This window comes from Erythrolamprus reginae, chromosome 3, assembly GCF_031021105.1.
Source record: "Erythrolamprus reginae isolate rEryReg1 chromosome 3, rEryReg1.hap1, whole genome shotgun sequence".
Classification (NCBI taxonomy): domain Eukaryota; kingdom Metazoa; phylum Chordata; class Lepidosauria; order Squamata; family Dipsadidae; genus Erythrolamprus; species Erythrolamprus reginae.
Genome location: NC_091952.1, coordinates 107,615,215 through 107,634,696, shown reverse-complemented (window position 1 = coordinate 107,634,696; position 19,482 = coordinate 107,615,215). Strand labels below are relative to the sequence as shown.

The 19,482-nt window shown below is 39.2% G+C and overlaps 3 protein-coding genes across 4 annotated transcripts in view; 1 reads left to right on the top strand and 2 right to left on the bottom strand.

Annotated features, from left to right (window-relative positions):
• CDC73 (cell division cycle 73) overlaps window positions 1-2,459 on the bottom strand; it is a 132,712-nt gene extending 130,253 nt beyond the window's left edge. Inside the window, exon 1 of the mRNA XM_070746337.1 lies at window positions 1,748-2,459. Within this exon, the coding sequence (XP_070602438.1) occupies window positions 1,748-1,878 (131 nt within the window). The 5' untranslated portion in view covers window positions 1,879-2,459. The remainder of the gene's footprint in view (window positions 1-1,747) is intronic.
• On the top strand, window positions 2,408-8,264 carry GLRX2 (glutaredoxin 2). Of its 2 annotated transcripts, none has more exons than XM_070746338.1 (4): window positions 2,408-2,537; window positions 4,614-4,677; window positions 5,586-5,762; window positions 6,781-8,264. In XM_070746338.1, exons 1-4 carry the CDS (start codon window positions 2,494-2,496, stop codon window positions 6,925-6,927), a joined length of 432 nt encoding a protein of 143 aa, XP_070602439.1. In that variant the 5' UTR covers window positions 2,408-2,493; the 3' UTR covers window positions 6,928-8,264. The 2 variants fall into 2 exon arrangements, with proteins under 2 accessions (XP_070602439.1, XP_070602440.1); XM_070746339.1 differs by having other exon boundaries at window positions 2,433-2,637.
• Window positions 8,265-14,835: 6,571 nt separating this feature from the next.
• Window positions 14,836-19,482, bottom strand: part of RO60 (Ro60, Y RNA binding protein) — a 31,923-nt gene continuing 27,276 nt past the window's right edge. The window contains exon 10 of the mRNA XM_070746333.1: window positions 14,836-14,903. The gene's annotated coding sequence lies outside the window, so the exon portion shown is untranslated. The remainder of the gene's footprint in view (window positions 14,904-19,482) is intronic.

The following is a 19,482-nucleotide window of genomic DNA, read 5'->3' as shown; positions in this document are numbered from 1 at the left end:
TTGTCTCCAAACAAACTGGTAATTTGTACAAGTCCCTTATCAGTTCTGTGATACTTAGCTTGCAACTGTGAGGCAATTCACAGTCCTTCTTCTTTCACAAAGTGACACACACTTTGCTCTGGTTTAGTTTCAAAGGGGGGGGGAGGGGATCAGCACACAAAAGGTCAAAGTCAGTAAAGCAGTCACGAAACACAAGGATCAGATAATCCTCCACAATGGCCAAACCCACAGGCTGCTATTTATAGCAGCCTCACTAATTTATTTATTTATTTATTCAATTTTTATGCCGCCCTTCTCCTTAGACTCAGTACAGCCCCACCCAACCACAGGTGGCCTCATTTTCTTTGATAATAATCTCTCAGTTGTTGTTGACTATGCATCGCTCCGCATGCGTGGCTGTATCATTAACTCTTGTTCTGAATCCAAGGAGGAGCTAGATAATTGATCTCCTTCTGAGCTGTCTGCCACACTCTCCTCCTCCCTGTCACTCATGTCTTCTTGGTCAGAGCAGCCTTCATCATCAGATTCCACTGGGGGCAAAACAGGCCAGCAGCATGTGGATGTCTCCCCCACATCCACAGTCCTTGGGGCAGGAGCTGGGCCAGAGCTAACCACAACAACTGGTAAATTACCTTTCCAATAATAGCCAGCAGAAAAGTTGTATTAAACCAAAGTGATGTTTCCTTTTACAAACTGTATCACATGAAGTTCTTAATGACACAATCCTTATAAAACGAATGTAACATTCAGATCATCCCAACTGTTTCTTATCCAGATCACTTCTTTAAAGTTGTATCAACAAAAAATAAATAAAAAGGTGGTTTGTATTCCACCATATGGTCTTCTCTTTCAAAGGTTCCATAAAAGTAATGGGGGCTTAAAAAGAAACAGACATTAGTTGCTGTTGTTTTCCCCCCAGATTCTCATCAATATTTTCAAGGGGGTGGTAAGGAAAGGATAGCCCTTACTCTACACAATCACACAAAAAGAAACCTACAAGAACCCAATTTACCCACTATGGCATGCAACATGTTCTTTCAAGCTCTGAACTCTTGCATCTTTGCATTGTGCTAGGGACACAAAACTCCCAGATAATCAAGAATATGCAAACTTCTGTCCCAAGTCCACTAGATTTTACTTCCAAATTGAACCCCACAACGCAGGATGCTAACTTTTTTATCTGCTCTCATGGACCCTACCCAAAAGACTATTTCCATCCTAAGGCTCTGACATCTTAACCCCACCAAGCAAATCACACTGTCTTTTAACCAGGCTTTATAAAGTCCCCCCCTCCCACACGTGTCTTCCAAGCACCATGCACGAAGGTTGTTGCAACTCAACAATCCCGATTCGGAGGAACTACTTCCGAGTTAACCTGGAGATAAACAAGCAGGTGCGGCCCCGTTCGCCTTCAGAATGAGACCACCACAAAGGCACAAAAAAGAAGTCAGAGGCATCCCTCAAGCTATTGCCCCCAAACACAACCCCCCGATGTCCTGAGACCAGAGGCTACACAGCGTTAATCACAGCTGGGCAAACCAACCCGCTCGGCGCCCCCGGACGGCTTGGGAGCAGCTCGCTCGTCCCCTCAAGGGGGAGGAAGCATCGGCTAAGCAGGATAAAAAGCTTCTTCGGTCGGTTCCTGCAGGAGGACATCGCTGCTCGGTCCCCCCTCAGCATCCATTCGAAGCCTCCTCACAAACACAGGCGCGCGCGCGCGCCGGGCGAAGGTTTTTGGCGGACTTACCCCCAAATGACATAGTTGGTCTTGACGTTCTTGGGCCAGGAGAACTCGCCGAAGATCACTTCGTCGCCTTTCACCACGATCTCCTTCTTCTGCGTGTTGTACTGGCGCAGCACGCTCAGGACGTCCGCCATCGCCTCAGCCTGCTTCGCTCTCTAGCCTCGAGACCCTGGAGAGACCCGCCCGCTCCAGGGACTTCCCTCGCTCCGCCTCCTGGTGCCGCTCCTCCTTCGCCTCCTCTCGCTCCTTGCGCCCCGACAGCCGCCTCGCCGCGACTGTCAGGCAAAAAAGCGAACCGACCCGTCCGACTAAGCCACCGAACGACAAGACCAACCACCCTGGTCGCCGCCGATATCGCACGCGCAGAAGGAAGAATAGTCGGAAGGACCCGACCAAGTCCGCCTACGTCTGTGCCTGCGCTCCGATGGTGGTGGTGGGAAAAACCACTCCTGGACCCCGCCCACGACTGAATAGGAAACACCGAGAAACGAGAGAGCTGTCTCTTTCAGCTCTGCGACCCGCCTCCCCTTCTGGTTCCCTTCAACCGCTCACCGCCAGACCCAACGTGATTGACGCGAGGAAGAGCCTGTCGCAACGCTGGGAAGGGGAGGGAAGTTTGCGTTCCAAAGGAAGAAGAAAACCAACAGGCAATGGAGTAGTCGGCCCCGGGTTGTTGAGGGCCCTTGGAAGTGAAGGAGACCTGTCTTCCGGAGGCGGAGCCTCGGGGGGCGGCTCTTCTCATTTGGCTGATGGCTTTGAGGGTGTTGCAGAGGCTTTGGGTGCTCAAACGCGGGTAGGATGTGCTAGAAACGAAAGGCGGCTTTGGCTTGATTCCAGGGGTTTGACTTGTGGAGACGCTGTAAATTCTACTTTGTTCTATTTTGCGAGTGAAGGTAGTTTTAATTTGTAAGAGATTTAAGCTGTATCTATTTCTGTAATATTCCCCTTGGGTTACCCTGGAAGGTTTGTTCTTAGTGACCAGTTAGCGCTGTCATTTTATGGGTGCTTATTCATGAATAAATAAATGGGCTGTATGCAAGTGAATGCATTCGGCAAGGAATTTAGCTTTGAAGCTCTGGGGTACTTCCTGTCCTGCAACAGAAAACAAAAATCTTGGGCATTCAGTGCAGTTGCTCAACCACTGATATGCAACTGTTCGCCATCCACAAGAACTGGTTAACGATGGGGTTTTTGGATCATCCTATATTGAAATCCTTCCAACGAAGGTGCTTTTGAGAGTGGGAATTTATGTTAACTTACAGAACATCCTGGCTGCGGAAGATGTGATCCTATGCTTAGTTTTCTGGGGTTCACACTTTTATGTTTAAGTCCCAAGATAGGGCTGCTGCTCTGGAAGTGTGCTTTTCAGACTCTATTTGGTAATGGGGGGGGGGGTTTCCCTCTGGAATTTTATGATCTACGGTATATTTTATTTGAATTTATGAGTTAACAATTATTAGTAATTTGGAGGGGTCTAGCATGCCTCTTTTTATCAACTTTTGGTATTTTTGGTATTCAACTTTTGGTGTGTTAACATTTTTTAGGCTGTCTACTGTGTACTTTACTGTAAATCTAATTTAATTGATATTTCTTTAGTTCTGCAGAAGGCTTGGTTTTTAATCACAATATTGGTAGTCCTCAACTTAAAATCATTCACTTAGTGGTGGTTTGAAGTTTTAATGGAATCAAAAAATAATCCAAACCGTTTGCATTGTCACTTGATCAAAATTTGGACGCTTGGCAACTGGAATGTATTTATCATGAATGCAGGGTCCCAAAATTATGTGATCACTTTCCGTGACCTCATGAAAAGCAAAGCCAGATTTACTTAACAACTGTCTTGCTACTTTAACAACTGAAGTGATTCACTTAACAAATGTTGCAAGGAAAGTTGTAAAATGGGGCAAAACCCACTTAACAACTGTCTTGCTGAGCAACAGAAATTTTGGTCTCAATTTTGGTCATAGGTCAAGGGCTACCTATATGAAAAATGAGGACAATTTTAGAAGCAGTGAAGTTTGTTTTTCCCTTTGTTAATGTATAGTTCAGATATTTTTAAAAAATAAATGAGGTGGGTAAAATGAGGACCCAGATTTTTAAAAAGTGCTATTGCTAACATGCTGTAAGCCGCCCTGAGTCTAAGGAGAAGGGCTGCATAAAAATTGAATAAATAAATAAATATACATTAACTTTTAAAAACTGGATTTAAAAAAATAACCTTCAATATTCTTAATGAATTTTACTAAACTATAACTTCTGAGTATACCGATTTTTATATGGTACAAAGATACTATTTCTAACTAGATAGGATATTTGATTACCTCTATGGTAGAAAGACTGTATGTTATATCTTAAAAGTAAATACATTAGATAATTCAACTGGGAAACAGTTTTTAGATTATGGTGTTTATGTGAATTTGTATCTTATCCAAAATTGTGTATCTTTTCACATGATGTAGTATTTAAGCCTTATAGGAATTTTTAAATCAGAATAGGCTTTTAGTTTTATAAATAAAATGTATTGCAATTTATTATAATTTATTATATCTATTATTTTAACTAAAATTCCTGGTATTTGTGCTATTTTCTTTGTAAAGCTTTATGGTGGTATAGTTTTTAAAGATTATATCAGTCAGCCATTTGTATATAATCAATCATTTATATCTATTGTAATTCCAGTAATGAAATTAAAACCTTTTTCAGTGATTCTTATAAATCTATCTGTATGCCTCACACTATCACTTTTTATCTTTTTGGTTGCTTTTATGAAATTTACACTGTAACTGGTTCTAAGGCTGCTCCTTAAATACAGGATTGTATTATAAGCAGCCTATAATTTTCATTGCAATACCTTTTTCTCTCTCTTTAGAATGGGGAACAATGCATCTGGTGCTACAGTGATACCTAATACTGCTATAGCAAACCAAATACAAGTGAGTAGATGTGGTTGGTCTAAATGCTGCTTCTTGTGGGACAGGGACTTCATTTTTTCTAAAGTATAAAATGTAATTGAGTCATGTTTCAAAAGTCAAACACATTATTATAGCTAAGAAGTCCCCCTCAAAATTGTTCCAGCTGTTGGTTTTTCAGTTTTTCACTCTTTCTTGTTTCAAAATGGCAGGAAATTGTACTGTCAGGTTTTTTTAGTCATAATTAACTTCCCACACCACCCCAGGGCAGCCCAGAGGACTTGAGAGCCGCATATGGCTCTCAAATCCTCCATAAAACAGCCATCCATTCTGTACCAATATTTTTTAAACAATACTGTGTAGTATAGTGTGTCTTAGTCAAATAATTCAATCTATCTAAGTTTCTTTTAATTTGCATCAGAAAGTCTTTGAACTCAAACTTCTGGGAAGTAGCATACAATAGATTCTAACATTTTTAATTGGGAGAGTTAACAATCCTATTCAAACTAAATAATGAAACTTTGAATGAAAAGTGGAAAGCCATGTTGGCAATACAATAGTACTTTGACCATATCCTCCCTTTTAAATAAAAACATACTAGCTGTTTCATTTGTTTATATAGGCTGAAGTGGAACGTTTTAATTATTTGATGTTTTTGTCTGTGTGTGTAATATTGAAGGCTAGTTATGTATTTTTCTTTAACACACAAGTACGTAGAACATGTTTCCTTGATAAGTTGCTTTTTTCTCAATTATACAAACATCATATTTAAAGCCAAATATGTTTGTTGAAAAGTTACAATTGTCTGGATTCACATAAAACCTTAAACACTGAAGTTGATTTGGATTTCCAATTGACTTTGAATCTAGCCACTAATTCTTCCAGTTTCCCTTATGCATATTTCTCATGTTAATTTTTATTTCAACCCATAGGATGCTATATCAGATAATTGTGTGGTGATCTTCTCAAAAACCACTTGTTCCTACTGCAACATGGCGAAGAGACTATTTCAAGAAATGAATGTCAATTATAAAGCCATAGAACTGGATAGATATGAAAATGGAAATCAGTTTCAGGATATCCTTTATCAAATGACAGGCAGCCGGACAGTGAGTACTCCCCGCCCCCTTACCATGTCATTCAAAGTGGTTCATAATGTAATAGCTACTACTGTAATTTAGATTTTCTTTGAAAAAAATTAATATGCAATCCATACATTTATGCACTCTTGCAATAGCTATTGCTTTGAACAAATTGCTTGGATGTGACAATAAGAGCATATAACTTTATGTTTTACTTCTAGCTTTGAAGATATTGTATGACTGGGAATCCTGAGAAATAAATATACAGTATTTACTGAACACACATACACACATAGACACACACACGTGTGTGTGTATCTTCAGTAAATACTGTATATAAGTATGTATGTATGAATGTATACACACACACACTGAGAAATAAATATATTTCCTGAATTTATTATTTTGTTTAATAGAGTAAAATTTGTTTTGGTCCTGTTTATACCGTATATTAAAATCAATATGTATTTAGTAATTTTCATTTAAACAGGATTTCTTTATGAGTCATTTTGATGTTTTAGCAGTTGTTGTTTTTTCTTTAAGACTACACCCTCTAGCCTTGTAAAAACTAGTAAGGCGTTGTTATTGTCATTGTTTTCAGAATGAATATTTTTTTCCTTATATATGTCTTTGTTTATCTTATTTGTTTGGATTATAGCTCTCAGTCAGAATTAGACAATTTGAATCAACCTTGTGAATTTAACCTTCCAATTTTAGATCATTGTTGAATACTATCTTAAATAAAAATTAAAGTGCTAAATCGGGGGGGGGGGAGTTATCTCTATTTGGTATTTCGCTTGAATTTCAAAGGGAATCTGGATTATTTTTTTAAAAAAAGAATGTTCAATGCCAGAATTAGATTGTATTGTATAAGATACTGCCCTTGGACATTGAAAGAAAGCCTTATTTCTCTCTTCTTGCATGTCTTTTTTTTTACAGTCTAATTCCTTCAATTTTTGTAAAGGGGTATCTCCCGTGATTCATAGTGTATTTCATCCATGTTTGAACAATGTACTTATAACATTCATTTCTTTATATTCAACAGGTTCCCAGAATATTTATCAATGGAAACTTTGTTGGAGGTGCTACAGATACTCAGCAACTTCACAGGGAGGGTAAACTCCTTCCATTAGTGCACCAATGCCAGATCCAAAGAGAGAGAAGCTCAGTACATTCATATGGCTTTCCTTGATTTTTTTAAAAATAAAATGTGACAATCTTTTAATTTATAAACCCAGATTTCACTTTACCGACCTAGCTGTACAAAAATGCTTCCACAACTTTGAATTGTTCCAAAATATATTGGCTAGTAAATATGAAGGTTGCAACCAACCAGGAGTTCCTGTAGAAAACCTAGCCGCATAGATAAACCTTGTCACATTAAGTCAGTTCTGGAAACTAAGTCTAAAAGCTATGCCACCTGATCTCAAACGTATAGCAATACTCCCACGATGATTTTGGCATACCTCTGAGCACTTGGCACAATAATTATTTGCCGTCCATTATTTTCTCATTGTTTGCCATTTCTGTAACTCTGTACTAAACTTTATAGCTATATTGTCTGTGCATGGTGCCTCTCTCAAGAAATTGAGCATTGGCAAGTTGGTATATCAAACAGAAGAAAATGAAAAGAGATTTGGACAACACAAAATTAGCAAATGGAGTGCTAGAAATATGACACTGGGCGCAGATAAACAGTCATTGGCAAGGGAGAAGCTGAACTCTGCTTAATTCTTCTCTTCAATATATCTCCTCATTATTTGCTTCCTTTTACATTGGAGCTTGAACTTCTGGTTAGCCCCAGCACAGGAATCTTTATGCAGTCAAATGCAGAGAAGACCTCTGCCTTTTTTATAGCTCTGGAGAAAGCAGAGAATATAGATTGAATTTTGGATGAGATATATAGATTAGTTTTATATATTCTGAAATTCTACTTGTACCTCTACTTGTCTGGAATCTATATGTATGCAACTGTAGTATTACTGTCAAACTTTAATAGTCTTTGTGCTTAGTAGGTACAGTTCTGTAAAATCCATATTCATTCTCAGTAAAGAATGGGCACCATCACTGCCCTTTTTCCCGTGTTAAATATGTCCAAACTAATCTATCCTTGCCTGATTAATATTGCGCTTTATTTAGGCAGTGTGTCAGAATAACCCTTTAACAACACGTAACATGAAGGACTTTTGGAATTAGGTATCTAATTCTAATTGGGTAAAAAGGACCTCAGCTACCGTATATGTAGCAGATGCTAATAAATAATTTACAGATGGGTGAATATTTTCAAAAATGTTCTTGTCCTCAGTGATAAATATTTTTTGTGAGATAGAAATGTATATGTCTAGATTGCTAGATGACACATTTCATTATCAAAGCTTCTTGAAAATGAGACCTCTGTGGCTTGCAATTGGAGTGATGTTTATGAAAGAGTACTTTATGGGTAAATTATAAAATAAATTATTGTGACTTAATGAATGTTCTTTCTCTTTGTGTAATATATTTCCATTAAACTACAAATATTTATCAGGATTTTACATTCATGTGTTATGATTAACTGCATTATAAGCTTCATGCTCATGTTATAAAGAACCAGAATGTGGGTTTTTTTTCACTTTTCAGTCAAATATTGTATCCTAAAACAGATTTACAATTTAAAAAACAATGGATATGAGAGATAGTACTGTAATGGCCAAATTAACTGTTTTAATTAAAGAGAAGAATTCACCTAACTTTGTTTTTATCTGGAAACCATGTCTGGATTTTGTGTTGAGAGTAAAAAAAATATTTTAGAAAAGTTTTTAAATAGAAATAACTAGTATATATTGAATATGTAAAGTAAAAAAGTTGGGGCTGTAATGTTATGTTCATTATGCTTCGCAATATAAGAGTGATCAGAGATAGAAAACTTAGAGACCAACCTACCCATTCATCCATTCATATATATCTTCAAAGCAATGAAATGCTTAAGAATTTAGAAGCAAATGCTAAGAACAAAAGCATCCATGTGAAATTGAAGCACGCATCCAGCATTCATAGAACCTCAGTTCCAGCTCACCTTTTTAACCACATATAACTCTAGTAAATAACGATTGTGGCATCATTAAAGGTACTTTAATTGATGAGGTTCATAGAATTTATTTTGTACTTGTTCTACAAAGCATAAAACATTTAGGAACATTTCATTTACATTTGTATATGAAAACAACTGTTTATTCAAAACAATGGCAACCAACAACCCCCATCTTCTCTAATGGTGTTTATTAATAAGGAGGTTGCTTTCTTATTTAAAAAACTTGCTAATCTTTAAACGAAAACTCAAGGCTGTTTATTTTAAAGTGGAAATCACATATCAAATACTCAATGCTTATTGTAACATTTTGGCAATAATGGCTTAAAAATGTTATGAGCCTCAGGAGAAATTGATTCTAATGAGAAGGACAAAGATTGAATTCTTGTTTTCCATACGTTCACTCCTCATTAAAATTCTGATACCCAAGTGTCAAAATATCAAAAGTGAAAGAGTACAAAGAATATTGCGATCTGGACCAAAATATCTTGTCAAATTATCCTTGGAGCTGTACTGTATCTAAGTCACATTTGCTCCCACAAATTACCTGCTTTTGCCCTTTGGAGTGATAAGCAGCATCTTGCAACTAGTCATGCAACAAGCCAAACATTAAAAATTATTTCCATTGTACATGTTTCAAGAAGGAGTTAGCTGACTGGCATTCCTTTTATTTCAAAAGGAACAGTATACCTTTAATATACAAAAATTCATAGATATCTACGTACCTGCATTTTTTTACTATCAGAATTAAGTTTTTGCTAAATTACTGTTAAGTAATTTTAATCATCAAAATATCCATAGTACCAGTAAATTTAAAATTGTACGTTTCACAAAATTTCTGCTTCATCATTTCTTCAAAAACTCACTGAAGTCAAAGATGTACATTTTTTTTTCAAAAATGTTAACAAAGTGTTTAGATTGCCACTTAAAGATAATACATATTGTATATAGCATAAACAATAGATGATTGTGCTATTCTGGTAAATCTACATTAAAATGTAAAATCAATGTTTTCAAAATGTTGCATTTTTAAAATCTTTGTCACAGAAAAAAATTATTTCAGTAATTACAAGTTTTTTCTAACATAGTATGTACTCTCCAGGCTTAGAATGGATCAATTTTATGGAAAAAGTAAAGTTATTCTGGGAAAAATGTACACATCTACAGATACAAATTACTTTCATTTCTCATGATCATGTTTAAGGCTTTCTAATGGCAATGGGAGACACTTGATCAATTAAAATTATTTCCCCATCACAACCAAAAATTAAATGTTACTGTGTTACAAAAAGTCCACCCATTAATCTTTTAACAGTACATTTGTGAGTATATCTGGATATAAATATTAGGCAATATTTCAATTGAACGACTTATTGTACAAATATGTGTAGATGGCCAGTTAAACCCAAGTATTGCATATTCTATACTACTGTATCATGCAGTATTTTTTAAAATTATTTAAAATTATTTTAATTAAAACATTGGATATTATTTTGCTGTTAAAGTACAAATGCAAAATCAGTTTATTTCCTAAGTTAGCATCTTTTAACTACTCTCTGCCACTCCAGCAAATATAGAATTCATATATTTTTCCTTGGCATTACCTTTTTACAAAAACACTTAAGTTATTGGTCTTCTTTCTGAGAGTAGTAGTTTACAATGTAGGTGAATGTTGCCTTTATGTTCAAGCATAACTTCATGCAATTTGGTAAAATATAGCTAGATCATCCATTTTTAGTGCAATGGAAACAAACACTTGACATGGATTATTTATCAAGTTTTCTTGATTATCTATTCAACCTATATCACACAAATGCCTACCAAGTAGGGTGCTCAATTTCTCATAATTATTACATATTTTGTATAGATTGCAATGGGTAATATTTTATATTCAACAAAAGAAGATAAAGATAGTCAACTTTTGACCCAAAATTTCCATTGCTAAGCAAGCTAGCTATTAAGTGAATTTTTCTCCATTTCATTATATTTCTTGCCATAGTTGTTAAGTCAATCACTACAGTTGTTAAGTTAGACTTATCAGAAATTCGCAAAAGGGGATCACATGACTGACTAAGCAACCATCATAAATACATCCAATTACCAAGTATCCAAATTTTGATTATGTGTTGGGGATGTTGCAATGGTTGTAAGTGTGAACAACAGTCTAAGTCACTTTTTTTCTGTGCCTTTGGAACTTCAAATGGTCATTAAAACGAATGGTTATAAGTGAAAGACTACATCTACCAGTTTTGTAATGTCAGTGAGTTTTTGGCATATATAATAAAAGGATTTGAAAGATCAATAGAATTCTTATATGCTTGCAAAATATCACAGGATCATATTATTATGGACCTATTGTAAAGATGACACTGATTAACTGATTGTAAATACAGAATTCAAAACTAGGCCTATAATCACACAGTTTGCATCAAAAATAGTTAGAAATAATATTTATGGTAAGCACTAAATAGAATTCAACTTTTGTGATTAATTCAAATTAAATTGAATTGTGATGTAGAGCATATACCAGAATATATAGCACATAATCCCAACACCTTTTGACAATATATATCATGTTTCATTTGCATTAAGATAAAGGTACAATTTATAATTTAACTAAATGGCATTAAAGATTAATTCAAAAACCAGAACAGTGGGGGAAATGTTATTTACGAGAAGCAGGCCAGAAAGAGACAGCACAGCAGCAATTACTAAACAAACAAGGTAGAATTAAGCTGATGTGGGAAAGAAGTATATTTGAATGTCACATGTGAGTTAGAGTCACTATCAAGGTATGAGATGACTTTAAGATTAAATTAAAACTTTTACCGTAAGTAAAATTAAGTAAACCCAGAGTAGTGTTAAAGTGGTAGTGAAAGAATAGGAGAGCACTGAAGACAGCTGGGTGACTTTGGACCCAACATTCTCTCTCATAGAGATGAAAAGTTCAAAAAATATACAATTCTCCGTATATTAATATTTTAACAAGCTTGTAGGTTCTTTCTGAGGATACAAAATTCGCAAGTGAAACTTTGGAATAGTACAAGCCAACAAAACAATTATAGTCCAATATTGAATAGGGCCTTACTTGGAATAGTACACAGGATATAAAGTATTTTTTTTGGGGGGGGGGGGTCAAATAAGTATAATTTACCATATACTGATAGCTTAGCACAGTACTTAATATCTACTCATTTCCAATTTAAAAATGATCAAATTTAACTGTTTTACAATAACTTCCTGATAAATCTTTTTGATTTTTAAAATTATATTAATCCTACAACTTGGTCAGCAAATAGTAACTTAGCTGATCTCATTATTTGGTATTCTGAAGGAGAGGCCAGAATGGGTAGCTCTATGACTGAGTTGTAACATTTAGGACCACTTCCTGTCAATGGTCCAGTTCAAAATGAAGCTGACACGATATCCAAAGTATTCTAGAAGCTGTGCCGACCACCCTTGATCACAAAGTCTGGTGCGATCTAATCGAGTCCTATGGAAAACCCAGGCTGTGGTCAGGGACATAAAACCCCAAAGGCAAACAAAAACCAAAAAACCCACAAGGTGGTGGTGTTGAGGTGTTGGCCTCTCCTTCGGATAGCCATGAGAATGGGCGTACCAAGTAAGACTAAAGCCACTTCTTCATGTCATCCTCCGGAGAGGCCAGAATGGGACATACCAAAGCTTGGCATGCCCTACAGGTGGGAGTCCAAATGTTCCTGAGCCCCCGCATGGTCATGGACCCACTGCAGAACCATCCTGCTGAAGGCAGCCTCCAGACAAAAAAATATAAATATCGAGCACAGCAGATAGTTAATGCAGGGAAATGCAGGGAAGGCATATGTACTAGCCCCCCAAACCAGCATGGGTTTGTCGTTTCTGGAGGGGAAGGTTTTCTTCACCATCAAGATTTTCTGTAGCTGTTCATTCTCCCCCACAATGATGTTGGTCCCACAATTCTCCGCAACATAGTTGGCTCGGGGGAGCTGGTGGTATAGAAACCGACAACAACCCCCCAAGCAAAGATGGTGCCGATGTCAGCCAGCAACTCCCCCCCCCCCCAATGAATTGAAGCCACCTTCGCTTGAGGAAGCAGTCCATCGATGACCAGGAGCAGTTTGAACTTTTTGGCTGCTGCTGAAGTTTTGGTTGCCGCTTTATGTTGTCCAGCGAATCCTCTTGATGTTGGTTAGAGAGTCCAGGACTGTGGTACACGTCTTGGCACCATTCAGCTGCACAGGGATGGGCAGCAGATACAGCAGCTCTTCAGAGTCCTTGGCACTGGGATCAATGCTCAAAAAAATCCTCAAGAAGAGTCACCAGGACATGCAGCCATTGCTTAACCGGCATTCGCAGCTCCAGCAAGCCGTTCTTTGGTGGTCTCTAGTGCCTCGCCTTTTGATGGCAGGCAGCACAGCGGCCAGAGCGAGCCTGTCAGCGGGACTGCAGCAGCCTCTTCTTCAGATGGTGATTCTTCATATCCTTTAGGCCAGTGTTTCCCTACCTTGGCAACTTGAAGATATCTGGACTTCAACTCCCAGAATTCCCCAGCCAGCATTTGCTGGCTGGGAAATTCTGGGAGTTGAAGTCCAAATATCTTCAAGTTGCCAAGGTTGGGAAACGCTGCTTTAGGCAGCTGCAGGAGGAGGCAGCAGTAATGCAGGCGGTAGACATGAATGCAACCAAACATCCTCACAGTTCAACTTGCATCCTAATCCAAGGTTTGGGAGAAGATTCAGGTCTTCACAGTTCTCCAGAAAGCCACAATTCTGTGTTTAGAGAGAGCTTTATTTTGTCTTTCCCTCCATCAGTTCTGTTTCAGGTGTCAGATGTCTCACAGCTGGATTATAATAGCAAATTGGTTTGAGACCAAGTAGATAACAAACACATTAAAATACGGCAAACTCAAAACAGTCTCGGAAATACAAAAGAGAAGCCAAAATCCCACTTGAGGTTTGGAACCTCCCATTAAGTTTGTCAGAAATGCTGGCAATTATAGCAGAACTTCAGGAATTGCCTATGGCTGGATGGATTGGAACGTGGAGAAAGGCCTCTTAAAGGTCTACCAAGGCTAGGGGTACTTCCCGCCAGGATGGAGCGGAAGAAGTGCATTTTAATCCTTTAGTAAACCAGATACCTGTTGAGGCCTCTGAGATTCAGAATCACTCTCCATCTCCCCGAGGTTTGGGTATAGGAATAGCAATGAATAGAACCCCATCCACCGCTGATCTGGCAGAACCGGCTGAATGGCCTGAATATCCAACAAATGCTGGGTAGCCAATTCCATGAGTGTCCAAGTGGGGTTCCCGGAAATGGGACAATGGAGGAAAATCTCAGGGAGAAGGGCAGAAAGAAATTCCAGGGAGAGATCATGAGAGATGGTCTCCTGGACTCAGGCATCCAGTGTAGTGTCTTTCCAATTGTCCAAAAAAACCCCAAGGCAACCTCCAATGAGGGCGAAGTGTGCTGTTATTATTTCCTGCAATGGAAAGACCGAGAGTTGCTTCTGAAGACACTCTTTCCTGGAAATTGTTGTTTGCCTCTCCTGGAGAAACTGGAGTGGTCACCCTGAAACACAGATCGAAAGGAGAGGGGCCTCTGCTGATCCCAGCCTCCCCTGCCCTAAAGGAGGACCGCCTATAATAGGGCATAGACCTGAAATTGGGGCATCTACTTAAAGATAGCAAGCCCTTCCTCTTGTCCCTTGTCTCGATAAGAAAGAGCTCAAGATACACTCCAAGCAAAGCCTCCCCCTGAAAAGGGGCTACAGCCAGTTTCCACTTGGTTTTTCATTTTCTAATGGCAGAGCCAAACCATCCTGTGACTTGTCACCGCTGATGTCATTGCGCTGGCCAAGAATCTGGCCATGTCAAGAGAAGCGTCCACAGTATATTCCACCGCAGCAATGATCTTACAAAGATTCTGATTGACACGCAGTCCTCAACTGGCAGGTGGGCCTGCAATTATCACAGCCACCTCAGTGAAGTCCTGGTCAAAAAAAGAAGCAGTTGAGGCCTGGATTGCCCAGGAGACCACCATATGAGTACTGCAAAGCGCCATCTCCTGCTTTCTGTCCTCTGCCTTCAGGGCGTCCTCCACGTCTGGGGGAAGAATAGAAGAAGAGGTTAGTGCCAGGAACTTGGTCTATATCCAGAAGATCAGAGTCCACTCCACACAACATGTGTTCCAAGCCACTAGGTCTCATAAGTAGCTGCAGGAGATGACCACTATCACTGGATCACATCCAAAAACATTGAAGGAATGGGAATAGCATCTGGTTCCAAGGCCCGTTCAGTGAACAGATAATCGTCCGCAGACAGCGAGTCCAATCGGGAAGAGTCCTTAGATAGTCATGCCATACTGCAGGACTTTAAAAGAAGGAGCTTAAAAAGAGCCAGACTGGAATGCCAGTTTGTTGGTGAACTCAACCTCACAGTCAGATATCTTCCCCTCGTCTGGCAGCTCTCTTTCTGAAAGGGAGGATTAATTCTGCTCAGACTGGACGGTGTGATAGGAATGTTAATAAGGGACCTCCCTGGGGGGAACCTAAACATCTCTGGTGGCCTCTAAGGCCTGTCCCTGGTACAGAAGTCGATGAGCCTGTTGGAGACCCTGGGAAAGCTGCTCCCGAACTCTTAGGCAATCCACTGCCTGAGGAAGTAGGGTACAGTACCTCCTCCTCTATAGAACACCCTTTGATAGAGGCCAGTGGCTCTTGGAGTGAAATACACCTCTGCTGCCCCCAGGTTAGTTCCCATTCCCTTGGGTACATCCTGAGGCTGGGCTACCAGCTGGGGCCCACTTGAGCAGTAACCTGATCACTCCCCATGAAGGGAGGCAGAGAGCAAAGGTCAATTTGCTGCTGTGCTGGCTCAGCAAGGGGTGTGACATGGCAGCCAGACATAGTCGATGGTTGAATTGGTGTCAGACACTGTTCTATGGCCACTTTCTTAGCATGGTCAAACTCTTGGTCAAACGCCCTCTGGCGATGTCTAATGGCCTTTTCCTCCACCCCAGAGGCTTTCTTTTGAGCTCTGGCCTTTTTTATTAGAGTTGAAAGGGACCTTGCAGGTCATCAAGTCCAACAACCTGCTCAATCCGGAAACCCTACACCACCAATAGGCTGGCTGATCATGAGTTGGCAAAAGCCTTGCCAGCTCTGCCAGAAAACTGAGGAGATCAAGCCCCCTTTTTCAAACAGCTGGACTCAGCACTACTGTCTTCCATTGCCGCCAGAGGAAAAACTTGGGCAGGCATGCTAAACAGTACCACTGCCAGCACAACATTCTAGCTTAGATGAGCACAGGTATAGGCCCCACCGCAGAAAAGGGCAGTCTTAAGCGAATCGCTGCTGTTGCAGTAATAAATGAAGCAGGAAATAACGTCAGTGCCAGAGACTGCTGAAAAGGAGAATCTGCCACTGGGCCACAAAGCCTCTGAGAGAAGGGCTTTCAAATTGTCCAAAATGGCCTCTGGAAAAAAAAATTAGAGCCTGAGACAGGGCTCAAATGGTAAACCCCCTCCAAACTCAATCTTTAAGGAGAGGCAAGGAGAAAACTGGCACCAGAGTCCACAAAATGCACACTTACAATATTATAGTCAAGTCAAGGCATTTCTATGGGAAGAACCAAGGGAATCCAAATATTTGGGCACGAAAATCAACGGAAAAAAAGATGTCCAGCTAGCAAACTCTAGATCAGTGGTTCCCAACTGTTTTTTGTCCATGCCCCACCTAAGCATCTCTAAAATCCCGAGGCCTCCCCTCACATGACATATAATTCTTATCATTCAAAATGTGAATTACTCACATGGAGGAAGCCTAAAAGGCCATTAATTAGGTTTAATCAAGGTTCCAATTGCCCCCATTAAAAATGAAATTGCCCTCCTGTGGAGAGTGGCCCCCAAGTTGGGAACCAGGGCTCTAGAGGCTTGAATTTCAAAACAACACCCTTTTTTCTCTGAGCAGCATAGATGCTTCAAAATGGCCAACTACCCCTCTGAAAACTGCATCTGCTTCGGAGGAGAGCCAAAGAGCCACTGCCGGACCACACACATTAGACATGAAGGTCAAGATCAAACAGACTAGCCTCTGGAGATCCAAAAGGTGAGGCAACAGTGCGGAGAGCACCGCCAAACAGCTGATCAATCTGTAGCATTGTCAGTTGGAAAGAGAAGCTGAAATTTGCCTTTCGGCAAAAAAAATTCAGGGAGTTTTCTTTATTGACAATCCTATCCTAAAATTAGCTAAAGAGTAATCTCCGGAACGTCCTCAGAGCTAGGACTGAGTTGAAGAACTGGGCCGTTGGCAGGGAGGCGGTCCTAAATGTTACAACTCAGTCATAGAGCTGGAGGAGTAGAGCTACCCATCTTGGCCTCTCAGGAGGATGCCATGGGGGAAGGGGGAAGTCATATCATATTGGCTATAACCTTAAATTAACTGGAAAAGTATTTCGCTGCAATAAAAACCTATAATCATACTCATTTTTAACAGAGAATGGATTCAGTTTTGAAGCATTCAATATGGCTTCTGTCCTTTCAGTGCAGAGAATATCTTTTATTTTCTATTATTAACATTTATTCCAAGAGTGATTTAAATAAAGTGAATTATTTATCAATGGATACATGCAAGTTTACCCTTTCCTCTCCCCTGCCCCACACTCCTCGGCCTCTTCTTTCTTTCTTACAGTAAACATGTTCCGCTCAAACCTAGCAAACTCCACTTTCCTCTTTGACTCTTACTGCCACCATTTAATAGTGTCTCCTAATCTGCACTAAGATACAAGTAATATTATGGGAAGTAATATTATGGATAAAAGAGAAAATGAAGTCACCTATTGATATATATCTAAATTTAATTCAGTCCAGAGCACAGAAAAGAATGCAAAAATGTTAGGATAAGGGGATAAAATTGGCACCTCATTTATTATAGCTGCTATTCTATTGCTATTATGTTACTTATTCCACCACTGCTTCTGCAATAGAGTTGGGGGGGGGGCAGTTTCATTTTAATAGCAAAACCAGCATATATGTACAAAAATCTAATACCTACATTTTACTATCTTTATAACAATTTGTTATTACAACAGTTGCTTGTTGAAAAAGTAATTTAAAATAGATTGAACAAATTTAGAGTGAATGTATTTTAGCAGGCAAGTCAGTATAATTGTAGTGCTCAGCGGCATAAAATCAACATTTTCAAAAAATGAAACAAATGTATAAAGTATATAGATTTTTTAAAAACATTAGAACTCAAATATGTTAGTTCTAGTTATAGAGTACTGTATATGTATATATATTCATTCATTCATGAGGAAAATCAGGATGAAAAACCTTTGGATCTTAGGCAAAGATTTGAAAATATAAGCTTTGATTTCTGTATTTCCTTTAAAAAAAAGCTGTCCAATTCTCCTGGGTCAGGAGACCAACAGCTTTTGTAATGGAAGAAAAGTCATAAAAGTCATTTAAAATACGGAAGGAAACATGTTGTACAACATTACAGATCAAAAGACTTTTGCAGGAGGTAATTTTATATTGGTCCTAGAGCAGTGATGGCGAACCTTTTTTTTCCTCAGGTGCCGAAAGAGTGTGCGTGCATGTGAGTGCCCACACCCATAATTAAATCTCTGCGGAGGGTGAAAACAGCTTCCCCCACTCCCCGGAGGCCCTCTGGACACCAGAAATGGCCTGTTTCCCAAATTTGGGGGGGGGGCAGTAGGCTCATGTTCGCCCTCCCCAGGCTCCAAAGACATCCCTGGAGCTGAGGGAGGGTAAGAACGCCTTCCCCCCCATCTCCCCAGAGGTTCCCTGGAAGCCAAAAATGCCCTCCCAGAGCCTCTGTGCAAACCAAAAATCAGCTGGCCGGCACACATATGCATGTTGGAGCTGAGCTAGGGTAATGACTCACATGCCAGCAGATATGGCTCCGTGTGCCACCTGTGGAACCCATGCCATAGGTTCGCCATCATTGTCCTAGAGCTTTAAACTAAATTCATACAGCCTGTTATAGCTTTCCCACAAATGTATGTAAATTATACATTTTGACTTTTTACATTTCATTATTTTAGTATTGGTATTTCTCCGTAAAGGAACTATGAACAGCACAATTATTTATAAAGGGATTAGCAATAGCCATAGCAGTTATACTTATACTTTTACAGCCCTTTCCAAGAGGTTTACAGAGTCAGCATATTGCTCCCAACAATCTGGGACCTGCAACAGAATTAGCTTGCAATATCGCATTCTAACCACTGTGCCACCAAAGTTAGAAGATCATGATGTTAAGTATAGCTGAAATGCTTCTAAGTGAATCAATGGCAAAAGCCCTATAGGTCTTGGGTCAGTTTCCAGTTATACAATTAACGTATTCTATAAATCTCAACTATAATGAGATCTTTGCAAATGTTTTAAAAGCCACACATTTGTAATTACAATTCATATTTATGTGTAGCAACTCTTTCCAGGCTCAGCAATACAGAAGCTGTCTGTAGTATCTATACGTTTGTTGGGTGTATTACATTATGTTGAACATCTCTCTCAAAAATGAGTCATAATAATAATAATAATACGAACCATGATCTTTATTTTTTTTTACAGTTAAATAGGAAATGCAGTAAGAATCCTCTCAAAAAATAGACAAGAAAACTAGTTTAGAGTACATATTATTACCCAAGGTAAAATGCC

Coding starts and splice junctions, on each gene's coding strand:
- GLRX2 (XM_070746338.1), top strand. CDS start 2,494: ATGGCTTTGAGGGTGTTGCAGAGGCTTTGGGTGCTCAAACGCGG. Junction 2,538..4,613: donor CTTTGGGTGCTCAAACGCGG/GTAGGATGTGCT, acceptor CTCTCTCTTTAG/AATGGGGAACAATGCATCTG. Junction 4,678..5,585: donor CTATAGCAAACCAAATACAA/GTGAGTAGATGT, acceptor TTCAACCCATAG/GATGCTATATCAGATAATTG.